We start from the raw sequence: 17,886 nt of genomic DNA, 5'->3' as shown, positions 1-17,886 counted from the left end.
TAGACAGCATACTGTGTCGTCTGAACTTTACCCAAAGTAGAAATACTTTGTCTGGAAGTTTTCAATTGCCAGCTGCTGTCTTGTACGCTTTATCGAGACTACTCAGCAGCTTCATCTTGAAGTTGTTCCCGAAGGTCTTCTAGATCCTTCTCTTTGCTGAGTTGCGTTTTGTCCAAAGCGACAGCGTTTTGACAAACGCGGGCCGAGTTGTACTGAGTTGTTTGACTTGGGCCTTGTCTTCCATATTGGGCTTGGGCCTTTTAATTCTTGTGTCTTATAAACAATTTTAACTCAACATTGAACAAACACATTAGTAGAATAAATCAAAGCATTTAAACTTAGTGTGTTTAGAATATGTATTTGAATTATACTTAAACAATTTTGTCAAATCAAAATTATGTGGAAAGGTGTTTCAACACATATGGACTATGAATACACCTCCTTCATAATGGTTGTTTGGAGGACCCTTCATCACGAAAGTCCATTGCAGACGGTCAGGTGCATAACTATTGAGAAGCCACCTGGGTGCCACATGCCCGAGTAGGGAAATCTGCGCCTCAACACGACTATGGAGGTCCCTTATACGTCTATCCATGATCCATATAACTAGAGTAAGTATAGTGTTGGGTTGTGGAATCTTGAGAATTGTTAAAAGCTTCATATTTATACTGTGGGTGGGTAAGTAAAAGGTCTAGGAAGGGGAAAGGGTAAATGAGAGTTATTAGGTCTCTCTGTATACGGTACGTAATTAATGAGCATCATTTCGTTTTGCAGATATCAAGACTTGGGGATTCTGGGCCTAATAATAACTTAGATATATGCAGATCAAGTTAGATTTTACTTCCAACACCAAGCCTTTGAAAGATTGACAGATTTGGAGATGTATTAATTGCTTATTATTTTTACCTTTACATACATTCAGAAATTTGTCTAGTTCAAATGTAAACAGATTATGAGCATTAGTCTAGTTCAAATGTAAACAGATTGGCAAATTTAAAATCATTGATATGCATAAATTCTTGTTCATTTGATTATGTTTCAATAACCAAATTCATTCGAAGAAGAAGGCAAATAGTGACATTTACGTTTAAAAAAATATCATATAAACAACAATACATAGACATTAAAATAAACGAATCTATCATCTGAAAATAAATCCATTGACATGATTGATCAAGACATATGTCATCTGAAACAAGCTACAACGACATAAATTATTATAAAAACTGTCATCGCGAATACCAATATGCCAATTTCCCATATATCTACTTCACCATTTTAATTATTAGTATGTCATGTGATGACATTAAAGGTGACGTTAATAATAAAAAAGCTGCATCGTAACAAGATTAATATGACAATACGAAACTAGGCTTATGTCATGCATCGTATCTTCACATGACAGAACCTAACTGTCATCTGAAGTTGCAACATATGGAAGCGAGCCCTGTGACATATTTATATCGTACGGGACGACGGTTTTTAACTGTCATCTGAAGGTGGTTTTGGCGTAGTGTTAGGTCAAAAAAATAAAAAAATAATTCACCGAAAATTAGGTTAAAACAGCGCCAAAATCACTAAATCGCATTGAGAGACCCTAGATGACGGAATTAGGCTAAAATAGGGTGGCCCCACCATCTTAGGGTATGGGGTTTGTATGTTGGTACGTTTTCGATGAAAATAGGATCCCGAGATGGCGAAACCCTAACTCTAATTTGACACTTTTTGTTTTTTTATATTCCTAAAAAAGACGTTTTTGACCTATTTGATATCAAACTAAACATTCAAAACATTAGCCCTGAACATATCAAATTAATGGTTCAAAATAGGGTCCGGAAACCCTACACCGTAATTTCACACGTGTCGCTCTTTTTTTCATTTTAACCGGGCGTTTTTTCAAATGTTTTTTTCCGGTATAAAGTGAATTTAGATGCTCTAAAAGTGATGTTATTATTACATGTCAACCATTAATTAATTAATTAGGTTAAAAAGTAAAATTAATGGTCGAAATCCAATAACTAGGTAAAAAAAAAAGAATTCATGAAAAATAGGGTAAAACCGTGTGAAAATCACTAAACCGCATTTTTGAGAGCCTAGAGGACAGAATTAGGCCAAAATAGGATGAGGTCCCACTACCGTAGGCCGTGGAATTTTCCTGTTGGCCTGTTTCTAATGAAAATAGGGTCCCGACACGTTGGAACCCTAACTCTAATGTGAAACTTTTTTCGGGTTTTTTAATATTCCTAGAAGAGTCATTTTTGATCTATTTGATCTCAAACTAAACATTAAAAACCACAACCCTAAACATCTCAAATTTATGGTTCAAAATAGGGTCTAGAAACCCTAAGTCCTAATTTCGCACGTGTCACTTTTTTTTTTATTCCTAACCAGGCATTCTTTCAAATGTCTCTTTTCGGTCCCATGAGTTTACACGGTGTCTCAAAATTAAGCTAGATTTTGACTAGAAAAATAAAATAGAGTAATTTTTAACAAACTTTGAGATATTGATCGCATATCGTATATTAATCTAGTTGAATTTTGTAACTAAATACAAAATCAATTATTTAATTTTGTATTAATCATATAATCCCCAACTTATCAAATACCGAATCAAAGTTCTAGGTCAAATGCCAAATTTATCAAATACCTAATCAAAGTTTAATCAAATCAATAATTTAGTACCCGACAACCTCAAACTTTGTGGAGACAAGGTCAGAACTATCTCTGGTTATGGTTGGAGGGGCCGACCCCCCTCTATCTGCCTCTTCATGCAACTTTAATATTATTTTCTTGGTAATCCCTGCACTTTAAAATCAAACATAAAAAGTTTTGAATTTTCTTTTCATCTTGTATGACTTTTCTTTATTTTCTTCTTTCATAACATTCGGATTGAAATTATTTTATTCTTTCATAACATTCGGGTTGAAAGTTCGAGTTTGCTTTATGCAAGTGTTAACCTAGATGGGATGTCTGGATGTGTTCTTCTCTCCCTCTTCATTCAACTTTTACTTAAAAAAACCTATAATTATTGAGGGAAAACATGTTTAATTAACCAGAGTTTGAATTCTAATAAAACTATAATGATATTATAGGATGATTTTGCTCTATTAACTACTACTTTTTGCTTTCAAAATTAAACTGAATTTAAATTAAAAACTATTAATTTTTAAAATCTAATCAACCCCAATTATTACATTTCCTTTAATTTTTTTTTCCCAAATTTGCTTTTGTTCTTTTAATTAACTTTCTGGCACTCATAGCTCCAAAAAAAAGGATAAAAAATCTCATGTAATCTCAACTTATTTACATTAACAAATATAATGATAAGAAATAAATTCTTGTTTCTGAATATTGAAAATCCAAAAGAAATTATTCCAAAATTAGTCATTTATCCTGCTATAAATTTGTGCCAATTCCATTGTCTATGTACAAGAAATTATACAACTTGAATATCATTAACAGATTAAAATGGCAGTGAAATCCCTCATTTTTATTTTATGCATAGTTATATTATGTTCATCTTTCCTTGCTCAAGGTATTTTTAATTTATTTCATTTTTAGAAATTCACTATATATATATATATATATATATATATATATATATATAATTAACATTTGATCTTGTGTAGAAATGAACGAGAAATGGTGCATGAAGCAAGAATCGTTTCGTGGAAAATGCGAAGATGAGCCTCAAGCATGTGTAAATGATTTTACTACAAAAAACGGAGCAAGCAGTAAGACAAAGGATTGCATTTGCCAAATTGTACCATTTTAGATGTTAGGGTAAAATTGCTAAACATTAGGAGTATTTTGCACTTGACCTCTTATTTTAGGACTAATTTTTTTTTTTTTGGGATGAAGGGGGGGGGGCGCAAATGACCCCTTTGACCCCCCTACATCCGCCGCTGGTCACTGTTACTGTTACAGTTGCTGGTTTTAGTTTCCTCTGTTTCCTCTGCATATGCATATGCTCTCACCCTTTTGTCCTTGCTCTCTTCTTCTTCTGCAATCTTTCTCTTCTTGAAACCTCTCTCTACCCACATCACATTTCTCCGACCCTAATAATAATAATATTAGCAACGGTTATTAAAAACCGACTCTAATGATCATTTCTTAAAAAATTGAAAGGTCTTTGGAGTCGGTAATATAAAAACAGTAACGAATAATAAAACATTGGGTCGGTTTTCTAAAAAACGGTTGCCTATGATCATAGTATTGGCAACAATTTCTATCAAAATCGACCCCAAAGCTCTTTAGCATCGGTTTTTAAAAAAAACCCAATGTCAATAAGTCTTTTTTGGGGTTGGTTTTTTGAAAAAACCGACATCAAAGACCATTGACATCGGTTTTGTTTAGAAACCGTTGCCAATAAGGGGTCACTAAAGGCCATTTTTGTACTAGTGATATTCAATTCGAGTTGTTATATCAATAATCAATATGATCCTATCAAGCACGGACTATTCCACGGGGTCGCCATGGCGGTGTCGGACTCGCCGGACTTGGTGGGACTCATCGGTGACACACAGTGGCGGACACAATCTACAATCCGGGGGGCCAAAGCCCCTCCGGTCTCCGACACCGCCCTGAGGAATAGTGGTTTCGTTTTCGGTAGTCCCCCTAAAAAATATATGTTATATATTAAGCAAGACATAAATATTTAGCAAAAGAATGAGGTAGTACAATTGGTATAAGGAAAAGTGAACAGTTGGTATTACATTTTGCTAATCTCTAATAATTGTTTTCCCATTATTATTATTATCTAATTTTATTATTTTTTTCCAACATTTTATTGACTAATTTCTCATTTTTCCCATCATTATCTATTTCTCATTTTTTTCTTAAATCAAAATGTCAATCTTATTTTCTAATTTTATTGTTTTTTCTAGAAATTATCCAAATTTTGCTACTCTCTAATAATTATTTTGAGCTTGAAACTTCAATTTCTAAAATTGAAGTTATTGAAATTTTGAATTTAAGTTTTCTATTTTTTTTCGAAATTTTGCTACTCCCTGATAATTGTTTTCCCACTATTATTATTATCATCTAATTTTATTATTTTTTCCCATCAATTTATGAACTAATTTCTCATTTTTCCCCATCATTATCTATTTTTTATTTTTTTTCTTAAATCCAAATGTCAATCTTATTTTCTAATTTTATTGTTTTTTATAGAAATTTTCCAAATTGAAACTTCAATTTCTAAAATTGAAGTTATTAAAATTTTGAATTTAAGTTTTCTAAAAAAATTTCAAATTTTGCCATTTTCTAATAATTGGTTTCCCATTATTATTATTATCTAATTTTATTATTTTTCCCATCATTTTATTAACTAATTTCTCATTTTTCCCATTATTATCTATTTTTAATTTTTTTTCTTAAATCAAATTGTCAATCTTATTTTCTAATTTTATTGTTTTTTCTAAAAAATTTCGAAATTTGAGCTTGAAACTTCAATTTCTAAAGTTGAAGTTATTGAAATTTTGAATTTAAGTTTGCAATTGTTTTGAATATTTATGATACTTTTGGTATATTTGTGCTAGTTCTTGATATTTAGTAAATTTAGTGCTGTCGGTAGTTCATCCCAATATGTTATTAAATGTAGGAATGCATGACGATTACAATTAATTTTAAAAACCCTAAAAGCCTTTATCCTTTTCCCTTCCACAACCTTTCACAGTTCATATCAATTTATTTAGTTGCAGCATACTTATTCAAGTGAATGAAACAATATGGCTACAACTTCACTCATGACTCGGTACTAAGAAAAGTCAGACGTTATTCAGCATTAGGGGAAGGCCTCTACTAAAAGTTATTCATCCATCAATGGCTGAAAATGCATGGGCTTCAAGAAGGCCCAGTATATCCTTAAGGAAATACATGAGGGAGACGATAGAGCCCGTTAGGGCGGAGAAGCATTGGCTAGAAAGATCCAATTACAAGGACTCTATTGTCCATTAATTGCGAAGGATGTAGTTGAGTATGTAAAGAAGTGCGAGGCTTGTCAAAGGTATTCCCTAGTGATAAGGTCACCCGCTTCAGCCATGAAAATCATCAATCCAGCATGGCTCTTTGCCACATGGGGACTTCACATCATAGGCTCTTTCCCCAAAGCCAAGAAGTAGAAGTAGTACATGTTAGTTATAGTGGACCACTTCACCAAATGGGTGGAAACCGAGCCAATGTCAGCCATAACAACGACAACTATTTTTTTGGATAGCAAATACTCACAAGGTATAGAATCTTACATACAATCATTACGGATAATCGGAAACAATTTGACAATACAGCTTTCAAAACCTACTGCCAGTAGCTACACCTTAAACTTTGATTCACTTATATGGCCTACCCCCAGAGAAACATAATAACAGAAGTAACAAACCATACTATCGTCCAAGGCTTGAAAAAAAGGTTAGAACTCATTGACCCTGACTAGGTGGACCAATTACCATGTGTCTGATAGGCCTACCGGACTTCCCCAAGGATGGCTACGGGAGAAACTCCATTCTTCCTCTCCTATGAAATCGAATCATATATCCTAATAGACATTGGTGTCACAAGTCCCAAAAAAGTGCTTTACTTTGAGGCGGATGATGATGCCAACATGAGAAGAAAGTTAGACATGGTCAAAGAAAGAAGAGACCGAACATCGATTAAAATTGAGGCCTAGAGGAAAAGAATCTGTTTGATTCGTTTGATTCTTGCTCGAGCCGGATGATAAAAAATTATCATGTCCGGTTCCTTCGGAGGATGGATCTATAAGAATTCACCTATCCCAATAACAAAAAAACCTGACTTGAATGATCCTGTATTAAGAGCTAAATTGGATTTTTTTTTATTTTTCGAAAGAAGACGAAAATGAATTGAAATCCAATGGATTTCGATTTGATTCTTTAGTCAATCCATTGCGAAATGCTTTTCTATTTCTAAAATACCCAATATATGTTTTACATCGTCTATGTGAAAATCTTTAATTTGCATAAGATCTTCTTGACTCTTATTCAAAAGGTCTGATAATGTATGTATATTAGACCTTTTGAGGCAATTATAGATCTTAGGAGTCAATTCGAATTGGTCAATAAAAATGTATTTCAATGGTATTTCTTTTTTATTTTTTCTTAATTTAGTCAATCTATCATGAAAAGTAAAAAGGGGTAAAGTAAAGTTGTGCTGATTTTTTTCTAAATGTAAGTTTTGTTCGTCTGCATGTAGAAAAGGAATAAATCAATCAATCAAATTACGGGAAGCCTCATGAAGTGCTTCTTTAGGAGTTAAACTTCCGTTTGTCCATATTTCGAGAAAAAGTATCTCTGGCTTTTCATTCCCATTTCCATAAGAATGAACACTATGATTTGCATTTCGAACCGGCATGAATACAGCATCTAGAGGAAAACTTCCGTCTTGAAAGGTTTTTGTCGGTTTTATACGATAGCCACGATTCCTCTCGATTTGTAATCGAATACACAAATCAATTGGTTCGGTTAGGCTAGCGATATGCTGTGTATTATCAATGATTTCCACAAAAGGTGGTACAATGATGTCTTGAGCAGTTACATATCCAGGACCCTTAACACAAATAGACGCGTCACAAGTTCCGTACAAATTGCTTCTCAATACAATTTCGTTCAAATTCATTAAAATTTCATGTATTGATTCTTGAATACCTGTTATAGTAGAAAATTCGTGTGATATGTTCTCAGATTTTGCACGTGTGATACAGGTTCCTTCTATTTCTCCAAGCAAAGCTCTTCGAATCGCAATGCCTATCGTATCGGATTGGCCTTTCATAAGCGGAGACAGAATAAAGCGTCTGTAATAAAGACGGTTATTGTCCTTTCTTGATTCAACACATTTCCACTGCAGTGTCCGAGTAGATATTGTTACTTTCTCTCCAACCATAATAATATTGTTATTGTGAATTCGTTGAATTATTTATTTCTCTTGAAATCTCTTCACTATTTATTTTTACACGCGCCTTTTTTTAGGGGGTCTGCAGCCATTATGTGCCATAGGGGTTACATCCCGAACGAAAGTTAAATAGTATACCACTTCTGCGAATAGCTCTTAATGCCGCATCGCGTCCGAGACCAGGACCTTTTATCATGACTTCTGCTCGTTGCATGCCTTGATCCACCACTGTCCGAATAGCATTTCCGGTTGTGGTTTGGACAGCAAATGGTGTTCCTCTTCTTGTGCCTTTGAATCCATAAGTGCCAACGGAGGACCAAGAAATTACTTGTCCCCGTATATCTGTAACGGTCACAATAGTATTGTTGAAACTTGCTTGAACATGAATAACTCCTTTTGGTATTTTACGTGCATTCTTACGTGAACCAATGCGTCCAGTTCTGCGTGAACCAATTCGTGGTAAAGGTTTTGCCATATTTTATCATCTCATAAATATAAGTCAGCGGTCTATGGATATATCCATTTTATGTCAAAATGGATCCTTTTTTTTCATCGGATCCTTTAGAGTGTTCTTGTTGGATCAAATAAATAAACTTTCAGAGGTACTGAGGAAGAGTATAATTGCTGGAAGAAATTCTCTTCTGATTCTCTTGCCTTACTACTTTGTATTGATAGGTATTTATAGATTACAAACATGACTCTTAGTAAACCACATTAACTCTCTATAAATACAGATACAGACACAGATACATAAATGACTCTTGGACACTCTAGTGAACCAAATTAAAGACTATTAATTATAAGTTCATTATTTCAACACACCCCCTTAAACTTATAATTTATCCCTTAGTAACACCAAGAACAGCTCTCAATCTGCTGAAATCTTCCAACTTCAAAGCTTTAGTAAAAATATCAGCAACTTGATCTTTGGATGGTACATGCTTGAGTTGAATTTCTTTCCTTCCAATGCATTCTCTAATAAAGTGATACTTGGTATCAATGTGTTTGCTTCTATCATGAAAGATCGGATTTTTAGCCAACGCAATAGCTGACTTATTATCAACAAAAACATCAGTTGCTCCATCTAGAGCAAACTTCAAACTTTTTAACATCTGTCTCAACCATATTGCATGACAAACACAAGAAGTTGCTGCAACATACTCTGCTTCACATGTTGAAAGTGTAACAATTGCTTGTTTTTTAGAACTCCAAGCAATCACTAAATCCATACAATCTGAAATTGTTCTGGGAAGAGTAAAATAAACCATAATCCAGTGTACCTTTGATGTATCGAAGTATTCGTTTTGCTGCCTCCATATGAGTTAAAGTTGGAACCTCCATGTAACGACTAATGAGTCCAACTCCATATAAGATATCTGGCCTTGTACATGTCAAAAATCTCAGCCTTCCAACCAACCTTCTAAACAAAGTTGGATTCACCTTTTCTTCATCATCATGCTTTGACAACTTATTTCGACAATCCACTGGCGTAGAAGCTGAATTGCATTTATCCATCTTGAATTCTTTTAAAATAGCTTCTGCATATGACTTCTGAGACAAAAAGACACCTTCATCACTTTGTTTAACTTCAATGCCCAAATAATATGACATCAGCCCCAAATCCGTCATCTTATAATTATTTGTCATCAACTTCTTAAATTCTTCAATCATCTTTTGATCAGATCCTGTGAAAATTAAATCATCAACATACAAGCATACATACATTATTTTTCCATCCTCATTCTCCTTGATATACAAAGCATGCTCATATGGACATCTTGTGAAGCCATTCTTCTGGAAATAGTCATCGATGCAAGAATACCAAGCCCTTGGAGCTTGCTTAAGGCCATACAAAGCCTTTTTTAACTTCAACACCTTATCTTTTTGCCCTTTCACAGTATAACCCAATGGTTGATTGACATAAACTTCTTCTTCAAGAGTTCCATTTAAGAATGCTGATTGACATCCATTTGGTGAATTTTCCATCCTTGTTGAGTTGCCAAAGAAATAACTAATCGAATTGTCTCAATTCGAGCCACCGGAGCAAAAACTTCTTCATAATCAATTCCGGCCTTTTGAGAAAAACCTTTTGCAACAAGGCGAGCTTTATACTTCTCCACTTTTCCTTTGGCATTTTTCTTTATTTTGAAAATCCACTTCACTGCTACAGCTTTTTTTCCCTTTGGCAGTGTTGCCAATTCCCAAGTGTCATTCTTCTTTATGGAATTTATTTCTTCATCCATTGCTTGTCTCCATTTCTTTTCCTGAACAGCTTCTTCAAATTGTACAGGTTCTGTATCAGCAAACAAACAGAATAAAGTAGCGTTATCTACTTCTTCAGTTTCTGCATAAATCTCACTCAAGCTTCTCATTCGAGGCTGCCTCTCTGATGAACTTTCTGCGGATGAGTCTGTCACATTTGTCTGAGATGTGGAAGGTGAGTTTGGTGGTGTGATAATTACATCTTCATTTTGACCTGCAAAATCATCATCATATACAGGAAGAAAATCATAATTTTCATCTTCTGGAATCTTCCAATTCCAAGAGCTTTCTTCTTGAAATTCTGCATCTCTGCTAATCACAACTTTTCCATTCCGAGGATTATAAAATTTATAACCTTTGGAATTTTTTGCATAGCCAATAAACACCATCTTCTCACTTTTATCATCCAATTTGCTTCTCAATTCGTCAGCAAAATGAACATAACCAAGACAACCAAATACTTTTACATGAGAAATATTTGGTTTCTTTCCACACCATGCTTCATTGGGGGTCTTTTGCAAAAGCTTCTTTGAAGGACTTCTATTATTTAAATAGACTCCACATGTTACTGCTTCTGCCCAAAATTCTTTTGGCATACCTTTGCACTTCATCATGCTTCGGGTCATGTTAAGAATGGTTCTATTTTTCCGTTACACGACACCATTTTGTTGAGGAGATCTTGGAACAGTAAGCAATCGACGAACACCATTATAATCACAGAACTGATTGAATTTCTCAGATGTGAATTCTCCTCCTCAATCAGTTCACAATGCTTGAATCTTCAAACCGCTTTCATTCTCAACTAGTGCTTTAAATTTTTTAAACACTTCAAATGCTTCAGATTTTGCCTTCAAAAAATAAACTCATGTTTTCCGAGTATAATCATCAATAAATAATAAGAAATACCGGCTTCCTCCATGTGAACTCGGATTAATGGGACCACAAATATCTGCATGCACCAATTCAAGTGGTTTAATGGTGCTTGACAAAGACTCCTTTGGAAAACTCCTTCTGAATTGCTTCCCGTACATACACCCTTCTCAAATCTGATTGGGATGATTTATGGAAGGTAATCCATACACCATTTGTTGCTTGCACATTTGCTCCAGTCCATCAAAATTCAAGTGACCCATTCTGAGATGCCACAGCCTGGCAGAATCTGATGAGGCTTTCAAACACATAGGACGATCACTGTTGATTTTTAATTTGAACATCTTGTTTGCAGACATAGGAACTTTTGCAATCATTTTTTTCTTTCCATCTTTCAAAACCAGCCCATTCCTGTTCATCTCCACCTCATAACCTTTCTCCAAAAGTTGTCCAATACTCAAAATATTGGATTTCAAAGCCGGAACATAATAAACATGAGAAATAAATTGATGATCTCCATTCTTCAGTTTGATAAGAATGTCACCACTTCCCACAACTGGAACTTTTGTTTTGTCACTGAAAGAAATACTTCCTTTCTTAGATTCATCAAGCTTATAAAAAAGTTCTTTATTTCCCGTCATATGATTGCTTGCTCCCGAGTCTAGATACCAAGACTCCTTGCTCCTTGCTTCATCTTCGCTACATGTCAGTAACAAAGTTGATTCTTCATCTTCCTCCTCGGCAAAATTGGTCTGTTCGTCTTTAAAAGGTGCAGATTTACACTCAGCAGCATAATGCCCAAATTCTTGACAATTGTAACATTGCACACGAGATTTATCACGACCATGCCAATTATTTCCACGGCCTTGGAAATTGTTGCCTCTACCACGTCCTCTTGCATTCCATTGCTGATTATTTGTGGCTTCATTACTGTGGAAATTTCTACCACCTCTACCTCTTCCATTATATCCACGATTCCAGCCACGGCCACGGCCTCTACCTCTTGATCTTCCTCTTCCTCTTCCATATCCACCTTCAAATTGCTTCTTTTCTTCTTTATTATTCAAATCTAGTTTCGCCTGCAACACCTGAGCGACAGGTTCTTCTCTATTTTTTAATCTCTCCTCATGGGCTTGTAAAGAACCCAAGAGTTGATCTACAGACATAGTCTCGAGATCTTTTGATTCTTCAATGGCAGTCACCACGTAATCAAATTTCTGAGTCAAAGAACGAAGGATTTTTTCTATCACAAGAACATCCTCCATTTTTTCTCCATATCTCTTCAACTGATTGACAATTACCAAAGTTCTATTAAAGAACTCATCAATTTTCTCTGACTCTTTCATCTTGAGTTTCTCATACTCACTTCTCAAGGTTTGCAAACGCACCTTGACTACTTTATCTTTCCCCTTAAAGGAATTTTCGAGAATCTCCCATGCCTCCTTGGCTGTTGTTGCAGTCGAAATTTTCACGAACATATTCTCATCCAGACACATGTGGATTAGAGAGAGTGCTTGTTGGTCTTTCTTCCTTTTCGCTTTTTGAGCATTCGTCAATTCCTCCTCATTCTCTGGCTGCTCATATCCAGTTTTTACCATTTCCCATACATCTTGGGAACCCAACAAAGCCTTCATTCTAATGCACCAATTATCATAATTTTCCTTTGATAATTGTGGATATTTGTATGGGATCATTCCATTCAACATTGTAGAGCATTTTTGCTAGCTTTGATACCAATTTGTTGGATCAAATAAATAAACTTTCAGAGGTACTGAGGAAGAGTATAATTGCTGGAAGAAATTCTCTTCTGATTCTCTTGCCTTACTACTTTGTATTGATAGGTATTTATAGATTACAAACATGACTCTTGGACACTCTAGTGAACCAAATTAAAGACTATTAATTATAAGTTCATTATTTCAACAGTTCTCGCTTAGAAAGATTATCCTTGTCTTTGTTTATGTCTTGGGTTGAAGCAAATTACTATAATTCGTCCCCGTCTACGTATCAGTCGACATTTTTCACAAATTTTACGAACAGAAGCTCTTATTTTCATATTTGCGATCCCTTAATTTTTGAATATACATACTTTTTTTTTACGAAACTAAGTTTCTTTAAATTTTGAAATCTTAAATTCTATTCCTACGAAAGGCAAAAGTAATTTTAAAGTTGAAAAAAAACTGCCTAATCATTCAAATCTTTTTATGGAGTCTATAAATTAGACGCGCTCTGATCGAATTATAAGTACTTTGATACTATCTCGTGGTAGTATATATTGGTAGTATACGCTAGAACACAAAACTATCTTGGCTAAAAGATAACTTAACCAGATCTTCATTATCTAAAGGAACTTGGGACATATTATTGAAATTGAAAAAGTGATTCAATAATGAAACTTTCCTGAAGCCACTTTTGTTCTTTCATTCCATCGCAAATCCTCTTGAAGTATTAACTAATGTAAGAGGATTGGAGAGGAATGGAATGTTATTAGAAACCTATCTCTTTTTTTTAACAAAGAAATAATAAGCCTGGATCGAATTCGGATATCAAAAAGATTACCATATATAACACAAGATTTCTCCGCCGATTCTTTCGAGTCGAGCTTCCCGGTCTGTCAGTATACCCCGAGAAGTAGAAAGAATTACAATGCCCATCCCGCCCAAAATTCTAGGAATTTTTTGATAGTTAGAATAGATTCGTAGACCCGGCCGGCTGATCCGTTTTAAATTTAGACTAGTTCTATCTGGTCCTTTCTTCTTCCTTCTATGGCGTAGGGTTAAAACCAAAATTTTTTTGTTGCCTTCCTGATGTTTCCTGACATTTTTAATAAAACCCTCTTGTAAGAGTATTTTAATAATGTTTTCGGTGATGTTAGTAGCTGCTATTCGAACGGTTCCTTTTCTATTCATGTCAGCATTTCGTATAGAGGTTATTATGTCAGCAATAGGATCCCTACCCATGATAAACTAAAAATTTTATTTTTATCTAGTTTTGATATAATCAACATACTCTTTTTTTTTATTGTTTTAGTAAATCTCTAAATTTGAATTTTCTTATTATTTAATTATTATTTAATTAAAGGTATATGCGTGAAACACAGTTTAATAATTAATTGTGTTTGATTAATTCTATATTTGTTTTTATTCAAATAATTCAAATACTCTATCTTATATCTTCTAATTTTTTATCTTATAAGACCTCAGGTGCTAATGAAACTATTTTAGTAAAATTTAACTGTCTCAATTCCCGGGCAATTGCACCAAAAATTCGAGTTCCTTTTGGATTTCCTTCTTGATCAATGACAACTGTAGCATTGTCATCATATCGTATTATTATACCGTTATTAAGTTTAAGTTCGTACAATTACCGCTCTTATTACTTCGGATCTTTCTAGAGGTGAATCGGGTGGTGCTTCCTTGATCACAGCAACAATAACGTCACCGATGTGAGCATATCGCTGATTACTAGTCCCTATGATTCGAATACACATCAATTCTCGGGCTCCACTGTTATCGGCTACATTCAAATGGGTCTGAGATTGGATCATATCGTTTTTTTTATCTGTTATTTAAATGCAAAGGAAAAAAAGATATATTGTTTGTCCAAAAGAAAAAAAGAAACTTGCGCTTTTTTTTAGTATCCAAAAGGTATTTTTCCTTTGGTTCTATATTCTTATGTTGAAATAAGGAATTGAGTTCGTATAGGCATTTTGGATGCTGCTATTGAAATAGACTTTCTCGCTATATTTTCTACTACTCCGCCCATTTCATAAAGTATTCTACCCGGTTTAACGACAGCTACCCAATATTCAGGAGACCATTTCCCCGAACCCATACGTGTTTCCGTAGGTCTTAAAGTAACGGGTTTGCCGGGAAATATACGTACCCATATTTTTCCACCGCGGCGTGCATTTCGTGTCATTGCACGTCGTCCCGCTTCTATTTGTCTAGATGTAATCCAAGCGGGTTCAAGTGCTTGAAGAACATATCTTCCAAAACAAATACGATTGCCTCGAAAAGCTATTCCTTTCATTTTTCCTCTATGGTGTTTACGGAATCGGGTTCTTTTGGGGTTATAGTTGATGGTTCTTTCTCAATTCCATCTCTACTACAGAACCGGACATGAAAATTTCTTCTCATCCAGCTCCTCGCGAATAAAATGATTAAAAAAAATATATATACATGTCTTTGAGGAATAAAATAATATACTGAATCGTGGTATTCTTTGAATTTCACTTAATTTAGTTAAATCTATTTATTTGAATCTATTTATTAGTATTAGAATCTTAGATTATTAGATGGAGGGTATTTAGTCGAATATTTAGTAGAATAGAAATTTATATATATTTCTATTTGTATATATATATTAGAATATATATTCTATTTTAGAGTTTATAGATCTAATAGTTCTAGATAGAAATAATTATTCTAGTTATAGACAGTAGTTATAGACAATTTTTCTATATTCTTTTTTCGATAATCTTGTTTTTGTTATTTGTTATAAGGTTGTAACAAATTTTTTTATATATTCTAATTAGGATACCCTATTGCTAAAATTTAGCAATCAAAAAGAATATGAACAAAAATAATATACAAAAAATCTTCGCGGGCGAATATTTCCTCTTTCATATTTAGTCTTTCAATAGTTATTTTATTTGTATAGGTAACCCATGATCTCTCGTAATAAAATAAATGGATTGTCTTCTGGTTCCTTTGCTATCCTTCCAATAAATCATTAAGATTTGTTTTCAGTAAAATCTTATGTATTTACAGGTTCCATCGTTCCCATCACTTCTCTATTAATGGTTAGGTCTTAATTTTCTAATGGAGCCTCTAATAAAAAGAAAATTTCTTCTTGAGTCAATCTTCTCAGTCTGGATTGACTCAAGGCTCTTGATTTTTTGTTTTATAAACGGATTTGTTTAATTCTAAATCAATTGCTATTGATGCTTTCCTACATTAGCTTTTATGTGATGACTCATAGACATAGACCTTACATATTGGAATTCTATATCATTGATATTCTTTTTCTTTCTTTCACCCTTCCATTTATCCGCATAATTTTCTAGTTTGATTTCTAACTCATAATCAGATTGGTTTTCTTTTGTTTGTGCAAAAAGGATTTTAATTGCTACAATGATATGACCAATATATCATATCTTGACTCTTTTTTTTGGATCCGGATAATGCAAAGCGATGAGTTGGTTATTAGTTGTATACTTATACTTATTAGTTCATACTTGGATCAGTCCTTTTTTTTATCCCGACTCTAAAAAACCAACGAGTCACACACTAAGCATAGCAATTATATCAATCAATTTCTTTATTTTATTATTTTATTCAACCCTATAGAAATAGAATTCTAAATAGACGTATATAGTTAAATTATTAAGAAATTTTTAATTTTTTAATTTTCAATTAATTATTATAGTGAAATTAGTGATTATAGTGAAATTCGAAATTATTAAATTCAATTAATATTTGAATATAATAGTTAATAGAATTAGAATTGCTTCTTTTTGTTTTGATTAAAAAAAATGAAAGAGTTTGTCATTTTTTGTTTTCTTCTATCAATGGATAGAATAGAAAGATAAGTCAAGTACGGTCTTATTATTTCTTGGCTAGAAATGTCCAAATTTTTATGCCTAATACCCCATAAATAGTTCTAACTGTATACGAACAATAATCAATTTTAGCTCGAATGGTTTGTAGAGGAACCCTACCCTCTCTAATCCATTCGACTCGTGCAATTTCTTTTCCATCAAGACGCCCCGCAATTTGTACTTGAATTCCTTTTGTATCTGCCTGTTCAGTTAATTCAATAGCTTTTTTCATTGCTTTACGAAAAGAAACTCTATTCTTTAATTGTCCAGCTATAAATTCTGCAAGAATATTAGGGTTCCTATAAGGATTTGAAATTCTTATGATAACAATATTGAGTTTTCGGTTTACACAATTAAGTTCTTTTTATACATGTATCTGTAATTCTTCCATTCGTTTAGGTCTACTTTCTATTAATAATTTTGGGAATCCCATATATATTATGACCTGAATCACATCGATTCGTTTTTGAATCTCTATACGTGCAATTCCCTCAACGCCAGAAGATATTTTTGTATTTTTTTTTACAAAATCCTTGATACAGTTTCTTATTTTTTGATCTTCTTAAAGACCCTCAGAGTAATTTTTTGGTTGTGCAAACCAAAAAGAATGATGACTTTGGGTTGTACCAAGTCTGAAACCAAGTGGATTTATTTTTTGTCCCATAATCCCCCCGCTACTTAACTATACATATTGTCAAATATCATATATACATATTGTCAAATCTCATATCGGTGGATTTTGCTTTTTTTTATCCATCCCGGGTTTTTTACGAATATGTTAGATTCTTTAATATAAGGATCTTCCTATTCTTTATACTTCATATTCTTTATATAAAGATATATTTTTTAATACAATAGTTATATGACAAGTCGATTTTTTTATTAGATAACCCAGTCCTCGAGCCTGAGGTTTTAATTTTTTCACAGTAGTACCGTCGTTAACCTCGGCTTTACTAATCATTAAATCGGCTTCGTTGAAAGCCATGTTGTGACTAGCATTTGCTGCTGCAGAAGAAATCAATTTTAAAATGGGATAAGATGCTCGATAAGGCATTAGTTCGAGTATCATAAGTGTTTCTTCGTAAGAACGTCCACGAATCTGATCAATTATTCTTCGTGCTTTGTGAGTGGACATACGTATATGTTGTCCTAAAGTATATACTTCTGTGTACAGGTCTCTCTTTCTCTTTTTTTATTTATCATAAGATTCACCTCTTTTTAATGAATGATAAATATTTCTATTTGAT

General features: G+C 33.6%; 1 protein-coding gene and 2 pseudogenes across 1 annotated transcript; all 3 read right to left on the bottom strand.

Moving 5' to 3' along the window:
* Positions 1–6,831: 6,831 nt before the first annotated feature.
* On the bottom strand, positions 6,832–7,948 carry LOC136209703 (DNA-directed RNA polymerase subunit alpha-like). Its single transcript, XM_066001274.1, has one exon. The coding sequence runs from the start codon at positions 7,894–7,896 to the stop codon at positions 7,222–7,224; it is 675 nt and encodes a 224-aa protein (XP_065857346.1). The 5' UTR covers positions 7,897–7,948; the 3' UTR covers positions 6,832–7,221.
* On the bottom strand, positions 7,909–14,844 carry LOC136209704 (large ribosomal subunit protein uL14c-like; annotated as a pseudogene).
* Positions 14,845–17,376: 2,532 nt separating this feature from the next.
* LOC136209939 (large ribosomal subunit protein uL2cz-like) overlaps positions 17,377–17,886 on the bottom strand; it is a 2,801-nt pseudogene continuing 2,291 nt past the window's right edge.

Source organism: Euphorbia lathyris, chromosome 10 (assembly GCF_963576675.1).
Source record: "Euphorbia lathyris chromosome 10, ddEupLath1.1, whole genome shotgun sequence".
Classification (NCBI taxonomy): Eukaryota; Viridiplantae; Streptophyta; class Magnoliopsida; order Malpighiales; family Euphorbiaceae; genus Euphorbia; species Euphorbia lathyris.
The sequence above is the reverse complement of the archived record's forward strand: the minus strand, read 5'-3'. Positions and strand labels throughout refer to the sequence as shown.